General features: G+C 38.4%; 1 protein-coding gene across 1 annotated transcript in view; it reads left to right on the top strand.

The window, feature by feature from the left end:
• cdh23 (cadherin related 23) overlaps positions 1 to 13894 on the top strand; it is a 247724-nt gene that overhangs the window by 224599 nt on the left and 9231 nt on the right. The window contains exons 45-57 of the mRNA XM_089116802.1: positions 1661 to 1786; positions 3242 to 3445; positions 4522 to 4980; positions 5165 to 5281; positions 5853 to 6077; positions 6794 to 6963; positions 7562 to 7699; positions 7786 to 7905; positions 8709 to 8886; positions 9213 to 9424; positions 11597 to 11791; positions 11923 to 12036; positions 13142 to 13271. Coding sequence (XP_088972928.1) covers positions 1661 to 1786; positions 3242 to 3445; positions 4522 to 4980; positions 5165 to 5281; positions 5853 to 6077; positions 6794 to 6963; positions 7562 to 7699; positions 7786 to 7905; positions 8709 to 8886; positions 9213 to 9424; positions 11597 to 11791; positions 11923 to 12036; positions 13142 to 13271 — 2388 coding nt within the window. The remainder of the gene's footprint in view (positions 1 to 1660; positions 1787 to 3241; positions 3446 to 4521; positions 4981 to 5164; positions 5282 to 5852; positions 6078 to 6793; positions 6964 to 7561; positions 7700 to 7785; positions 7906 to 8708; positions 8887 to 9212; positions 9425 to 11596; positions 11792 to 11922; positions 12037 to 13141; positions 13272 to 13894) is intronic.

Below are 13894 nucleotides of genomic sequence, written 5' to 3'. Positions count from 1 at the left end.
GGACATGATGACATTTGCAGTCAAAACTTGAAATAAAAATTCTCAGAAAATACATGTATTGAAACGTATATAGGCTACTTCCTTAAAGGACTCCAGACATTAGACAAATATCAGTCTGTTTTATTTTTAATATTAAGGAAAAGACACACATTCATGCGTGACAAAAAAATAGGAGGCAAAATATATTTTTTGTAATTCTGTTAATTACACTGCGCAAATCGGATGAGGAAGGGTTGGCTCTCCAGTCTCCATAGAACTTAAAATATTCATTTTATTTTAGTTTTCGTGTTCGCATTTATGAGGAAAAAACAATGTTACAGACGCGACCGCTCTGAACTGGCACTAAAAGACTGCTTTAAACCTTTCACATAGTCTGTTGCCTTTAAAAGAAGTAAAAGCAGACAATACACTGTAATACAACTGTAATACAAGCCTCACTGAACATGTAACGAGTAAAATATTACTGAAAATTGATTAGTAATGCCTTACACTACTGCGTTACAGCAAAAAGTAATATGTTACTGTAATGTATTACTTTTGTAATGCGTTACTCCCAACACTGCTTACCAAACATCCAAAACAATGCTGTGTGCTGGGATATATGCGCTCGTTGTATGTGCGCACCTACTTATGATGGTGTTTTGAACTCGTGAAGAGATATAAAATGTCAAAAACAACGGCAGGAGACGTGGTTCTGAAGCCTGTAATTCGGCAAAATCGGTATGCTTGAGCATTCTGACCTTTTTAGGGTCTCATCTTGTGACATCTTGTCCCATTTTTGGTTCGTTTAAATGTCTTTGCTCCGTGTTGTGTTCATATTTCATTCAAACCGCACCAGAGTTCGTTTGGAAGTCTTTTCAGTGGTTTCGGTCCTCTTGTTTGGTGCACACCAGGGTTCAGATATCAGCGTTCATGCTTATTTAAATGAGCCATACTAACGGTTCGTTTTAATGCCATTTGTGAACACACTCTCAGGAATGAAATTGTCCCTTCAAAGAAAGTGAAGAAGCTTTTTTTTTTTCATTGATGAGAAATTGAGTTCAAAAGCAGCTCTACAGAGGATAATAATGTGATCACCCAGCTCATGTCAGTTCAAGTTTAGTTCTCATCAGAAAATGTCAGTGCAGTCAAATCATTTGACTAATTTGACTATTTGACTAATATAAACACATTACACCAGTGCTGGTCTCGCTTCACTGGCTACCGGTTAAATTCAGAATTGATTTTGAAGTTCTCTTATTTGTTTTTAAGTCATTGCAGAACCAGTCTCCAGTACTTATCTGAATTACTTCTCCTAATCACTTGGACTCTAACTTACTATCTGTCCCTGGAACCAGACTGAAAAACAGGGGGATCGAGCCTAGTTTGGCTATGGAATTGTTTACCGGCTTACATCAGATCTGGCCAAACTTTGTCAATTTTTAAATCTTCTTTGAAAATGCATGTCTTCTCAATAGCTTTTAATATATCTTGATGTGTTTGTCCATATATTGTACTTGTATGTCCTTGTTAAGCACTTTGGTCAACGACAGTTGTTTTTAAATGTGCTATACAAATAAAATTGCATTGTACAGTATATCACACACTAAATTCAAGATGCACAGGGGTCATGACTTATGAATCGTCATCACCTCCCTCTTTCTGTCTGCATGTCCATCAGGCACCACAGTGTTGATCCTGAACGGCCCTGTTCTAGCAGAGGACAGAGACATTGGGGTGAATGCAGTGGTGAGGTATCGTCTCCTGGGAGCCAGAGTGGACCTCTTCTCGATAGACTCCCTCACAGGTCAGAAGTTCAGCACAGATGTTATGGGTTATGTTCAGGGCTTGACATTAACACCCGCCAACCCACCAAATGCGGGTGGATTTCACCCGTGGTGGGTTAACACAGTCACTTGCCACTTTGGCACGTTGAAAAATTGTAGTCTTGTCAAAAAACATCTGACATAACTAACGAATTGCATTTTATCAATAGGACACTACAACTCCCGCACCAAAATATGACATCCAGGCTTTTATATCACATCCTATCACAACTATCTTTCCAGAGTTAATTCTATATTTTAATAAAAATTAATCATGCCATGAAAGATGCATTTGTGGGAATAATCTGGAAAATAAAGACCTGTAGGCCTTGTTTCAGGTGGACATATCTCCAGTAACTCAGAGCTGATGCAAAACAAACGATCCAAAGTCCCCAAAACTATATAGGCCTATATAAAGTTGTAATCCTGTTGCCTTAATTGTGGATTTTTTCTTAGAAAAAATAATTTGTTGTTTCTAATGAAGATAATTGTTCTACTCTGTTTTACAGTATTTACTGCTGTAAAAAAAAAAAAATTATGCTGCACTTTTATTATATGCAATAAGGCTATGTAGAGAAAATGCAAAAGTGGCGTTGCGTCATCAATTTTTATTCTGCGTTTAGACGAGCGTTTTGTGTGGGAAATCCGCGTGCAAATGGTGACGCAAAAGTGTGTGAAATTCAATGTAGTTTGCACTTCAGGCGGCTAGGAGTGCATACTACAACAACACCAAGTCCACGCGCCTGCGTACAACCTTCACTGTCAAGCAGACTTTTGCGTTTTTACCGTTTACATGGGAACGCGCCGGTGGAGCGTTTTTAAGATTTCCACTCTGGAGGGTGGTTTCACTTTTTTGCGTTTTTAAGCTTCAACGCTGTCGCCGTGTAAACGAAAGGCACATCCGATAAAATATTTTTACGTTTTCACCCGCGAGCGTTCTCGTGTAAACAGGGCCTCAGAAGCTATTTTTATGTGTTTATCTTAATAGACAACATGTTTTCAAAAAAGGAGCTTTTAAGCTCATGATAATATTAGTACATTTGCACGTTTTAAGCCCCATTGTCAACTTTAATCATATAAAACTTAAATTTCAACAAAAATGTGGCTAGTAAAAATGCTGCGTGGCTAGTAATTTTGGAAAACATTGGCTAGTGAGCAAAAAAGTTAATGTCAAGCCCTGGTTATGTTCATTTTTTGTTTTGTTTTGTTAATGTTGTCCACTGGTTTCATTGGTTTCACCTTTTTTTTTTTTTTTTTTTTACAAATATTCAAAGGTCTTACATTGAATTCAATTTAACATGCAGATACTTTTATTTCTGTGGTGTTGTCAGATATACATGATTACAACCCTCACACCCACAGAGTTTCTCGTAATCAAGCACCCCTCCCACTTGTGACACATTTTCTTTCCCACCCCGCTCTCTCTCCGTCTCTAGGGCTGGTATCAGTGCGTGGGGGTGCTGTTCTGGACCGGGAGGCTTTCTCTGTGCCTCGGGTGGAGCTGTTTCTACTCGGGGAGGATGTGGGAGGTTTAAACAGCAGCGTTCCACTCACAATCACTATCCTCGACATAAACGACAACCCACCTGTCTTCAATCCATCCAGTTTCACTGTACACCTGCCAGAGAACAGCCCCACGGGTGAGAGAAACTGTATAAACTGATGGAGCTGGATTAACTGGTGGAGGGACTAGTATAATCTGGTTTGTTGGTCCCATTTGCAGTATAGTGGGAGTGTGTGTGATTGTTGTTATAATAATAATAATAAATTAATTCATATTTATTTATTGTAAATAAATATAGGGATATTCAAATTAATTAACCAATCATTAATAGCCATGATCAGCTCTACCAAATGTGGATGTTTTTCCACTAAGAAACAAATATTGTTATTATGTTTTGATTGATACTGTGAAGCTGCTTTGATGCAGTCTATATTGTAAAAAAGCGCTATATAAATATACTTGACTTGACTGACTTGACTATAGTATTAAAAACATTAAAACTTAAATAAAATGAAAAACATGCCATTAAACAAATAATTTAAATATAGGCTAAAGTCTTTGTTGTTTGTACATTAATTTGAGATTTAATGTGAAAAAATTATTACAAAATTAAAATACATTAAAAACCTTGAATGTTAGGTGTAATTAATCGAGATTAATTACAGAATAAGTAGTTAATAAGTAGTTAATTTGTTTTAATAGATTGACAGCACTTAAGATGACTAAAACTTAAAATAAAAAAATAAAAATTAAATAAAATAGAATTAATAATAATTTAGTAATTATTATAAATTTTTGGCACAGGGCGTGATCTTCCCCTCAGTTAAAATTAATTAAATTTAAATAATTTAATTAAATAAAATTAAAGAGCCTCTGAAAATATAAAAACTAGTTCAAAATATTAATAAATAGTATAATTGTATATAAATAATACTAAAGTAACAATAAATAAATATCAGTTTCCTATTGAATTTATATTATATAAATTATATAAATATATATATATATATATATAGTAGTCAACATTTAAAGTAAATCAAAACTTTTCTTCAAAGTTATACATTCTGAACAAAACCCTTTCTTGTCTTAGGACATCTTTGATGAACTTTTTGTATCCACTTCAAATGTTGACTACTGTATATATATGCATACACACACAGAGACATACTATTGTGTTAAAGATGTGTAATGTGGTGTTGTGTGTATTTTCAGGTGTGGTAGTAACGCAGCTCTCGGCGAGTGACGCTGACGCCGGCTCTAACGGTTGGTTGCAGTATCGGTTAGACACCGGCGCTCAAGACCGTTTCATCGTTGACGCTCTCTCTGGTGCGGTTCTGGTCGGCAATGCTACACTGGACCGGGAGGAACGTAGCTCGTACCGCCTGGTAGTCATAGCAACTGACCGAGGCACGCCCTCTCTCTCCGGGACGGCGACATTGTCTGTTGTTCTAGATGACATCAACGACTCACGTCCTCGTTTCATACGGCCCGTGCAGACGATCAGCGTCAACGAGTCAACTCCACCTGGAGAGGTTGTAGCTACGCTCACCGCCGAGGACCCTGATCTACGACCCCGCCTGGAGTATTACATCATCTCTGTGGAAGCAAAGGATGATGGGAATAATCCAGTGGATGGGCTGCAGCAGTCGTTTGGGATTGACTTCCACACAGGTGAACTACATTAGAAGACATCTTTGTTGCACTTTTGGCCCTCTGAGATGTCACATACTGTTTAACTCTTCTTCTGGAATTTAGGAACTAAACACTCTACATTTTTATTAATAATCTATTTTTTACGGATAAAATTAACTCTGTTGTGCTGTTGTTTTAAAAATATTTGTGTCCATCTTCTCAGGGGCTGTGTTTGTACGAAACCCCTTGAACCGAGAGCTGGTTGCCACTTTTGAGATCATCGTTTCAGTGCATGACAACGCCAGTGATGTCATTGACATGTCAGTCAGTGTACCTAACGGTAAGAAAGATCTGTGTGTCTTTCTCTCTTTCCTCTTTTCTACTGTTGTTCGTCTATTGAAACCTCCTTTTAAAGGGATACTCCACTTTTTTTTTGGAAATAGACTAATTTTATCACTCTCCCAGAGTTAAACAGTTGGGTTTCACCGTTTTCGAATGTGTTCAGCCAATTTTCAGATATTTAGAAGAATATCAGTAACCAGACAGTTTCTGGTCTCATTGACTTCCATAGTATTCCTACTATGGAAGTCAATGAGACCAGAAACTGTCTGGTTACTGATATTCTTCTAAATATCAGAAAATCGGCTGAACTCATCGAAAACGGTAAAACCCAACTGGAATAGTTATATTGCAAACTTTTTTTTTCTTTCTTGCGCCTATTAAAAGACCAGCATGTGATCAGGACGACATGTCCCCACCAGTCTAAAGTTAACCAGTTTTGCCAGACTATCCATGCTGGTTTGTCAGGTTTTCCTTTCAATAGTTTCCATCGTCTAGACCAACACTAAACCAACCTGGGGATAATTATTTACTGTTTATCAAACTCATCTAAATTGTATTTCTCTCCACAGCCAAATTGACCATCAACGTGCTGGACGTGAATGACAACGCTCCTCGTTTTCGCCCTTTCGGCGTGGCGAACTTCTCCGAGAGGATTCTGGAGGGTGCTGTGGCTGGTACCACACTTCTGTCGGTGACTGCTGTTGATCCTGATAAAGGACCCAATGGACAGATCATCTACCAGCTCCTGCACCTGCCCCGTGGAGACTACATTAGACTTGAAGATCCATCTACAGGTTGCACATTTGCATTTCTGCAACATTTCTATTGACCAATCAGTGTTCCAACCCTAACACCTTGCTGATTTAATTCCACCTCTAAACTATATCACGGACAGTGTTGGGTGTAACTAATTACTAAGTAATTACTAAGTAATTAGTTACTGTAATTTAATTACTTTTCCCTTGAAAATGTAAAGTAAGGGACTACTCTTCACTTATCTGTAATTTAATTACAGTTACTTCTGATGTAATTGAGGTAAATACTGTGTATAGATCAATCCGATCTCACAGCGATTCAAGGTGTCTAAATATTACGACCGCACTTGTACAAATTCGTATGAATTATTGTAAAATATGAATGAAAAAAGTGTGAAATGTCATGAGATCAGACATAAAACAATAGTGGGTTTAACATCTAAATGTATTGTCTGATGTTAAAAAGTATGTTTTTATCATGTAACCTTCTTCACCTTGGTCTGTTTAAGGATAATTCATGCAATTTTATAGTGTTTATTTGAAAGAATTAAAACAGATTCATGTCTATCCTTGTATTATTCAGCTGGTTGAGATTGATATGGGATTTTTAAAGTAATTAAAAGTAATGAAATACTTTTTAGAGAGAGTAATTAGTACGGTAATCTAATTACACTGTTGAAGAGGTAATTAATTACTTTTTTAGAGTAACTTACCCAACACTGATCACGGATGTCTTTCGATATCACCATCCACAGGTAAAATTGTGGCCAATCGGACGGTAGATTATGAACAAGTGCAGTGGTTGAACTTCACGGTGCGTGCTCAGGACTATGGCTCGCCTCCTCGCTTCGCTGAACTTCCTGTCTATCTGTGCATCGTCGATGTCAACGACAACAACCCAGTCTTTCAACAACCTTTATATCAGGTACATCAGCACAGACCAGAGAATCAGGCTACTACTTCCCAGTTGCATTCAGGAAGCATTATATAATAACTCCTACAGTGGGGTCAAACAGTCTGAGACTTAAGTGAAAATGCTTCTGTGTTGCTTTTTGGGAACTTTTTGATTACTCATTATATTATGAATTGTTAGGATTGAGTATGACCAATGTCACTGATTTGCTAGAATTAGAAATAGTGCAGAAAATGCTTATTCTGCATTTTATGTCATGTCAAAGATTTTAAATCTTTTCAATATTGTTGTAGACTTTAGGAACCTCACTGTATTTGAAAACTATGTTAAAATATTTTTGTGTAAAAAAAAAAAGAAGTATGGTTTCCAAAAAAAAAAAAATTAAACAGCACAACTATTTTCATCATTTTCACATGTTTCTTGATCAGCAAATCAGTCATCCGAATGATTTCTGATCATGTATCACTTCTGCTGAAAATTCAGTATATAAAATAATATATGTTAAAATAGAAAACAGTTATTTTTAATATTAGTTGATCAAATAAATGCAAACTTGGTGAGCATACAATAAGACACTTTTAAACCAAAGTGTTTGTGTATGTGTGTACAGAAGTCCATTTTTGAGGATGTTGCACTCGGCACCATTATTGTGAGCGTGAGTGCGACAGATGCAGACTCTGGCCGGTTTTCTGTCATTGAATACGGGCTAGTGGATGGAGAGGGCAGGTTTGGCATCACACCCTCTACGGTAAGTGTGTTGGTATGAATACAAAGCAAAGACAAAAAGAAATGACATAATGTTTTATATTCAATATTGATTTCCTTTGTTAACAGGGTGACATCTACGTCCTGTCTGCTCTAGACAGAGAGACCAAAGACCGCTACACTCTCACAGCCTTTGCCAGAGACAACCCTGGCGGCAGCCCCAACAACCGCAGAGAAAACTCCGTCCAGGTGCGGATGAGCTCCAAAAAATAGGAAATTGAGCCCATTTGATTGCGTCACATCACAATTATGACTTCAAAACATGAAAATAGAGACTTGGTTCTGGCTAGAGCTAGATTTGACTCATTCAGACACAACCAGATGAACCTGTGACATCCTCTTAGTATGGAATCAACCCGTTCTGCAAACTGCAAAGACCAGTTGACCTCAGGCACATAAAATAAAAACCAAACATGGATTAAATGATTTGAGCAAGAGAGGCCGTGACGCAGACCAGGCAGAGTGCACTTCACTTCCACTTCCTGTTTAAGAAGGATATGAAGAGAGCATCAGCTCTGCAAATGAAGTTTCACAAGACGTGAAGACCGTGGGTTGGCCGAGCGTTCAGCCCACACTTCCTCTATTCACTCTGATGATACAAGGAAGTGGGAAGTATAGAAGCAAAACAAGCAGAAAATTAAAATACCATCAGCTGGTGCAAAGTACAATACAAACATTGCATAATACTTAGGAATTATTTAAAGCACCAAATGCACGTATTAATGCACCAAATCGGCCTTGGTCAGTCCAGTTGGCCAGTCACTTTTTGGGAATCATTATTTATCACATTATGTTGTTGGTTTGCTGTATCCTCAGTGTGTTCAGAGATCATTTTTGCATTTTTAGCACAGGAAGTTTCAGTTTCATGTGTGCAAAAAGTATCTGAGGTCAGCTCATGCATAACTACAGTACTTGAAAACATTTTTATTTTGGTACTCCATGTTTAACACCTCTGTATCAGATCTCTGAACTTATGTTTCTGTATCTCTCAGGTGCAGCTGACTGTGATGGATGTAAATGACTTCCGTCCACGTTTCTCAGAGAGAGTCTTCACCACTAGTGTGTTCGAGAACGAGCCGGTTGGGACGTCGGTGATCACACTGAAGGCCACTGACCTCGATGAGGGCGAGAATGCATTGCTTACCTACAGTCTACAGGGCCCTGGAGCGGGTACACACTGGCATACAGAGATATATACACACATGGGTTGCGCAATTGGCTCTCTTTTATTTAATGAGCTAGAGTTCACCCACCGGCTGTTGAAATGGAACCGGAAATGGAATGACAGAAAGAGGAATTTAACACATTAGTCCAAGACAACAACCTGAGCAAGAGTAGATCACTTCGTAGATGTTCCACCAAGACACATAAAATGATCAAATTACAGTGTTCCTTTTTGTTTTATACCTTGATAACAAAGCAATTCAAGTTCATGAAATGACTGTGAGTACAGCGTTTGATATTCCTGCTGATGTCTCTTCCTCTCTCTTTTACAGATGCGTTCTCTCTGGATCCTGACACTGGGCTGATTCGCTCCCTGAGGTTACTGCAGAGTTTTGAGAGGTTTAATCTGACTATGGTGGCGACCGATCATGGCAGACCTCCCCTCTGGGGCACCACCAGTCTTCAGATCACCGTCATAGATGTCAATGACAACAGGCCTGTCTTTGTGCGGCCTGCCAATGGCACTATCATGCATATACTAGAGGTGTGTAACAGTGAAAAAACAATCACTCATTTTTTTTTATTACTAAAGCATATTGTCATTTCATTATGTTTCCATCCACCTATTTTTATTCAAATTTTGGGATGTTGCATAAAAAAAAACGTTGCATGGAAACAGCGAGATGTGCAAAATTCAAAAAAAAAAATTCTGATAAGACGACATGCGCAGAAACTATAATGGAAACACATTTACTGAATAAATCCCTTGATGCGCAACAAAACGCTTTTTACCTCTGTTGATGTAAAACATGGCTTTACCTCAACAGAGGATGTGATTGGATAATTGGATAACTTAAAATCGTTCACCCTAATCATTTGGTATCATTTGGTATCACACAATCATGCTCCCAGACACCAGGCATTCGAACGCAAGATAAAATGCCGCCATTTATTGAGTTTCGTCTGTGCGCTCTGAGATGCAAGTCACTTCTGATGTAGGAAAAAAGAGAAAAAGATCCACCGATTGCAGCAGCTTTCATTTTTATTACAGACATTTTGCGCCAATTTCCCAGGAAGTGACAGATTTGTTCTCTTGAAAACATGCTTTGTTCACAATGTTTTATGTGATATTCCAATTTTGTGAATTTTTTGCAACTAAATTTGCGACTTTGAATGGAAACAGTATTGTAATTCAAGGCAGGATTCCTCACTCATCTTACAAAGTAACGTAGACTCACTGTATTCCGGACATCACGGTATTCCGGACACTTGACCTTTTTTCGCAAATTATATAAATAAACACTTTCAGGTCACGGCGTATATACATATCCGTGTCATCTTTCCCTCCTCCTCTTTCGATTCCGACCAACCTTATGCTTCCAGAGCCAGACGTTTCATAGAAATCTACGCGAGTTTCTAACACACACCATTGACTGTTCAGAAAATGACGAGGGGAAGGTTTTCCGGCAGGACAAATGGACGAGGGGATAATATACCTCAATAGAAAACGGCTCTTAAAACACGATCACCCACCAGAAAATGACGGGGAAAAAAAACATTCTTATGGTCTAAGAAAATAATTATGAGTTACAATTTGTAAATATTTGTACTTTAAGGGATTAAAAAAATAATAATATTTAAAATTCTTAAATATAACTTTAGAATATAATGCTCAAATGAGCAATTGTCAATTAAAAGAGTGTATAGACGCTTATACAACGAAGTTAAGAAGATTAATATGATTAATTTACCAACTTATAGTTGTTAAAATGTATGCGTTTTATATTAGAAATGACTGTCCGAAACACAGTGAGTAGAAATCATGGTAATCCGGACACTGCGTCTCCCGGCAGTTTTTTTCAAGATTTTTCTAATATGATTAGCTCAAAATGTGTCAAACAAACTTTGAAACGTGTGGAAGGCGTGTCCCCAGAGACAGACGAGCAATCAGGTTTACCTTTCAGCGGGTTGATATCTAAAAGGACGTTTTACTGTGCAAAGTGTCCGGAATACAGTGAGTCTACGTTACAACTCAAGCACTTTGATGTGTTCTCAGCTATTCCTTCTTTTGGCTTCGTCATTGTCTTTCTCGCATCCCAGGGTACATCATAGGAATGTACTTTACATCTGACAGCCAGACTGAAAAGATCATGTTGCTTAAAAGAGTGTGTCAAATTTAATAGTGAAGGCCTTTTTCCCCCCTGAGCCGAAGTGATGAAAACAACCCCAGTGTCTCAGAGGTGTTAGCCATAGTGTCATAGCAGATAGTATTTTGAGTGCAATCTTCAAAACAATCTTTAAAACTGTGGTGCCTCATAAAATAGCGTAATGTCTAAGTAGGTACTACATTTGAATTTGATTTTTGCACACTCCAGAATCTCAGAAACTACTGTTTTTTGAATGCTATGTATTTGGATGCTCTTTTGGTGCATTGTTTTTCGCTTACTACATAGTAGGTAAGTATTCAATTTCAGGTGCAGCGTTGGATTAGACTGATAGGTAGTAAACAGACCTTTTTTATGCATAAACAGAAATAAAAATTAAGACATTCCCTGCTTGTGATTTGACTAAAATCTATACAGGGATGAGTTTAATACACATGGAGTCACATGGAGGTTTGCCGTATTTGATGCCCCATATCTGGATTGTGATAGATTGGATGACCTTTATGTGGCATCATGAATGAGTGAGCATTCTCTTGTGTATGTGGATGCAGGAACAGCCTCCTGGACTGGTGGTTTATGAAGTGTTCGCCACAGACGAGGACGAGGGGGTGAATGGAGAGGTCCGCTACAGCTTCCTTCAGACTGGAGCCGGAAACAGAGACTGGGAGAACTTCCATATCGATGCAGTGACGGGAGTGATCACCACTGCGGTTAAACTGGACAGAGAGAAACAAGCACTGTACAGCGTGAGTCTTTCTTTTTAAACAAGGCAACTGAAAAAGATGACAAAATTCAGGACACAATTCAAAATAAAAGATAAATGAAAACTGGTCATAAATGGTACACTAACTATTTAAATCTCTGTATTTGTGTGTAGCTTGTAGTAGTGGCGTATGACCTTGGACAGCCAGTCCCATATGAGACCATGCAGCCGCTACAGGTGGCTCTGTCTGACATCGATGACAATGAACCCGTCTTCCTTAAACCTCCGGTAATGTTTTGATGACTGTTTTTTTTTTCTTCTAAAGATTACATATATTACTCTATTTTTTAAGTACAGACTATAGGCCAGTTTAGGTCAAGTAAGCAATTTCTAAGAAATTCTGTTGAAAGCGGATCAGGCCGAGCGTCACAACACACTTGTAGCCAATCAGCAGTATGGGGCGTGCCCACTCATGTTGGGGGAGGAGAGATAGTGAGCAAGAGGAAAGACTGTAGAAAGAGAGATGGCTGAGAGACATTACAAAAGAGAAAAGGTCAGAGGAATATCCCTGGAAAAAGAAAGGTTATGATCAGGCAAGAGCTTTAGGACCTGTGTTAATATTAGAAAAGCTTTCCAGCACTGTAGAGACTAAAGCTGGAAGACCTGAAAACGGATGCAGAGATTGCGTAGCTTCTGCTCGAGAACTAAGATATGCTGTTGTTGTAATGTTAGCTGACAGGACAGTTTTAGGGTTATTGTTTGTCTGGAGCTGCTGTGCTGCTGGCTACTAACAACTAACCCTTCCTCTTGTGTGCTGTATGTTCATTTTTTGTTCATTATATTTCTTCACTTCAGCTATGATAAAGACACATCCACTCTTGCATTGCATTTTGGGGTGGAGGGTTGTCTTTGGTTCGAATGGGCTCTATGCACGGCGGTATTTCCGGTGAAGGTCTAAGGATGCTGGATTACTTCCGCCGATCGTAGAGTCCAATGCGATACCAAGAATTTATATTGGATTTTATACTCTATGAAAATGTTAGTCACAAAAACATTGTGTTTATGCTTCTTTTTAAAATTATATTAAATAAACATAACTATATATAAAATTACATCTAAACGTATTAAAGTTTCGTTTCAAAGACGGGAAGACAGAAGACAGGAGACTCTGCCATAATCCCGTTTTCCTCCACTTTAATCTCCCCAACCGGAAACTGAAGAGCATCCTTGCGTCAAATGCGGAACTTATGCGTGCATATAGTCCAAATCAACAGTTTCTCAGTTATTGCTTACTGCGCCTTAAAGAACTTTTACATTATGAAACGTGGTGGTTGGAAATTTTCACACCACTTATTGCTTAAGTCTTGACTTCTGTGTGTTGCGTGTATTTCAGAGAGGAAGTTTGCCGTATCAGTCTCTGTCGGTACCCGAGCACTCGTCTCCTGGGACTGTTGTGGGTAACGTGACGGGTGCAGTCGATGCAGACGAGGGCTCTAATGCTATCGTCTACTATTTCATCGCAGGTGCGGACACAACGTCAAAACACAAAAATGAACCGTGCATCATTATACAATGCTTATCCAATGTTAGGCTCCATTCAGTCTGGATCATCTGCACTGCCTAAAGTACTGCACAGTAATCTCTCTGCCGAACAAATTAATGAAAGAATATACATGATGGTCAGTGAACTTAGTTCTCACACAAATACTTTAGATTAACTATTGGAGGTCAAGACTCTGTCTTCATAGAACATATCCGCCCTGCAGTTGCCAATGAATTCCTCAGTTTGCACAATGTCATTGCATCAGCAGAAGATGCTGAAATTCAGATTTCTGAGAAACTTCACTTGTAAACTAAGCAAAACGATGACTATGTTCAAAATAGAGCACTAACCTACTGCTTTTACTACGTCTGAAGTAATGCCATGTACAGTATGCAAAAGATCTGTATGCATTGGATCCTCAGATGACCTACTGTAGTACATTTGTTAAACTATGTGCAATACAATAAAGATTCTGCTGAAAGATTCCTTCAATCCAGTGCGCTTGACATGAACTTCCATTTAGGCATGATAAATGACTTGGACTAAATTATAACACTGATTTTTAATATCTTTATTAATTCATTATTTGATCAAACTGCCTTT

The sequence above is a fragment of the Pimephales promelas genome, chromosome 11 (genome assembly GCF_988280905.1).
Source record: "Pimephales promelas chromosome 11, fPimPro1.hap1.1, whole genome shotgun sequence".
In the NCBI taxonomy this organism is placed as follows: Eukaryota; Metazoa; Chordata; class Actinopteri; order Cypriniformes; family Leuciscidae; genus Pimephales; species Pimephales promelas.
The sequence above is the reverse complement of the archived record's forward strand: the minus strand, read 5'-3'. Positions and strand labels throughout refer to the sequence as shown.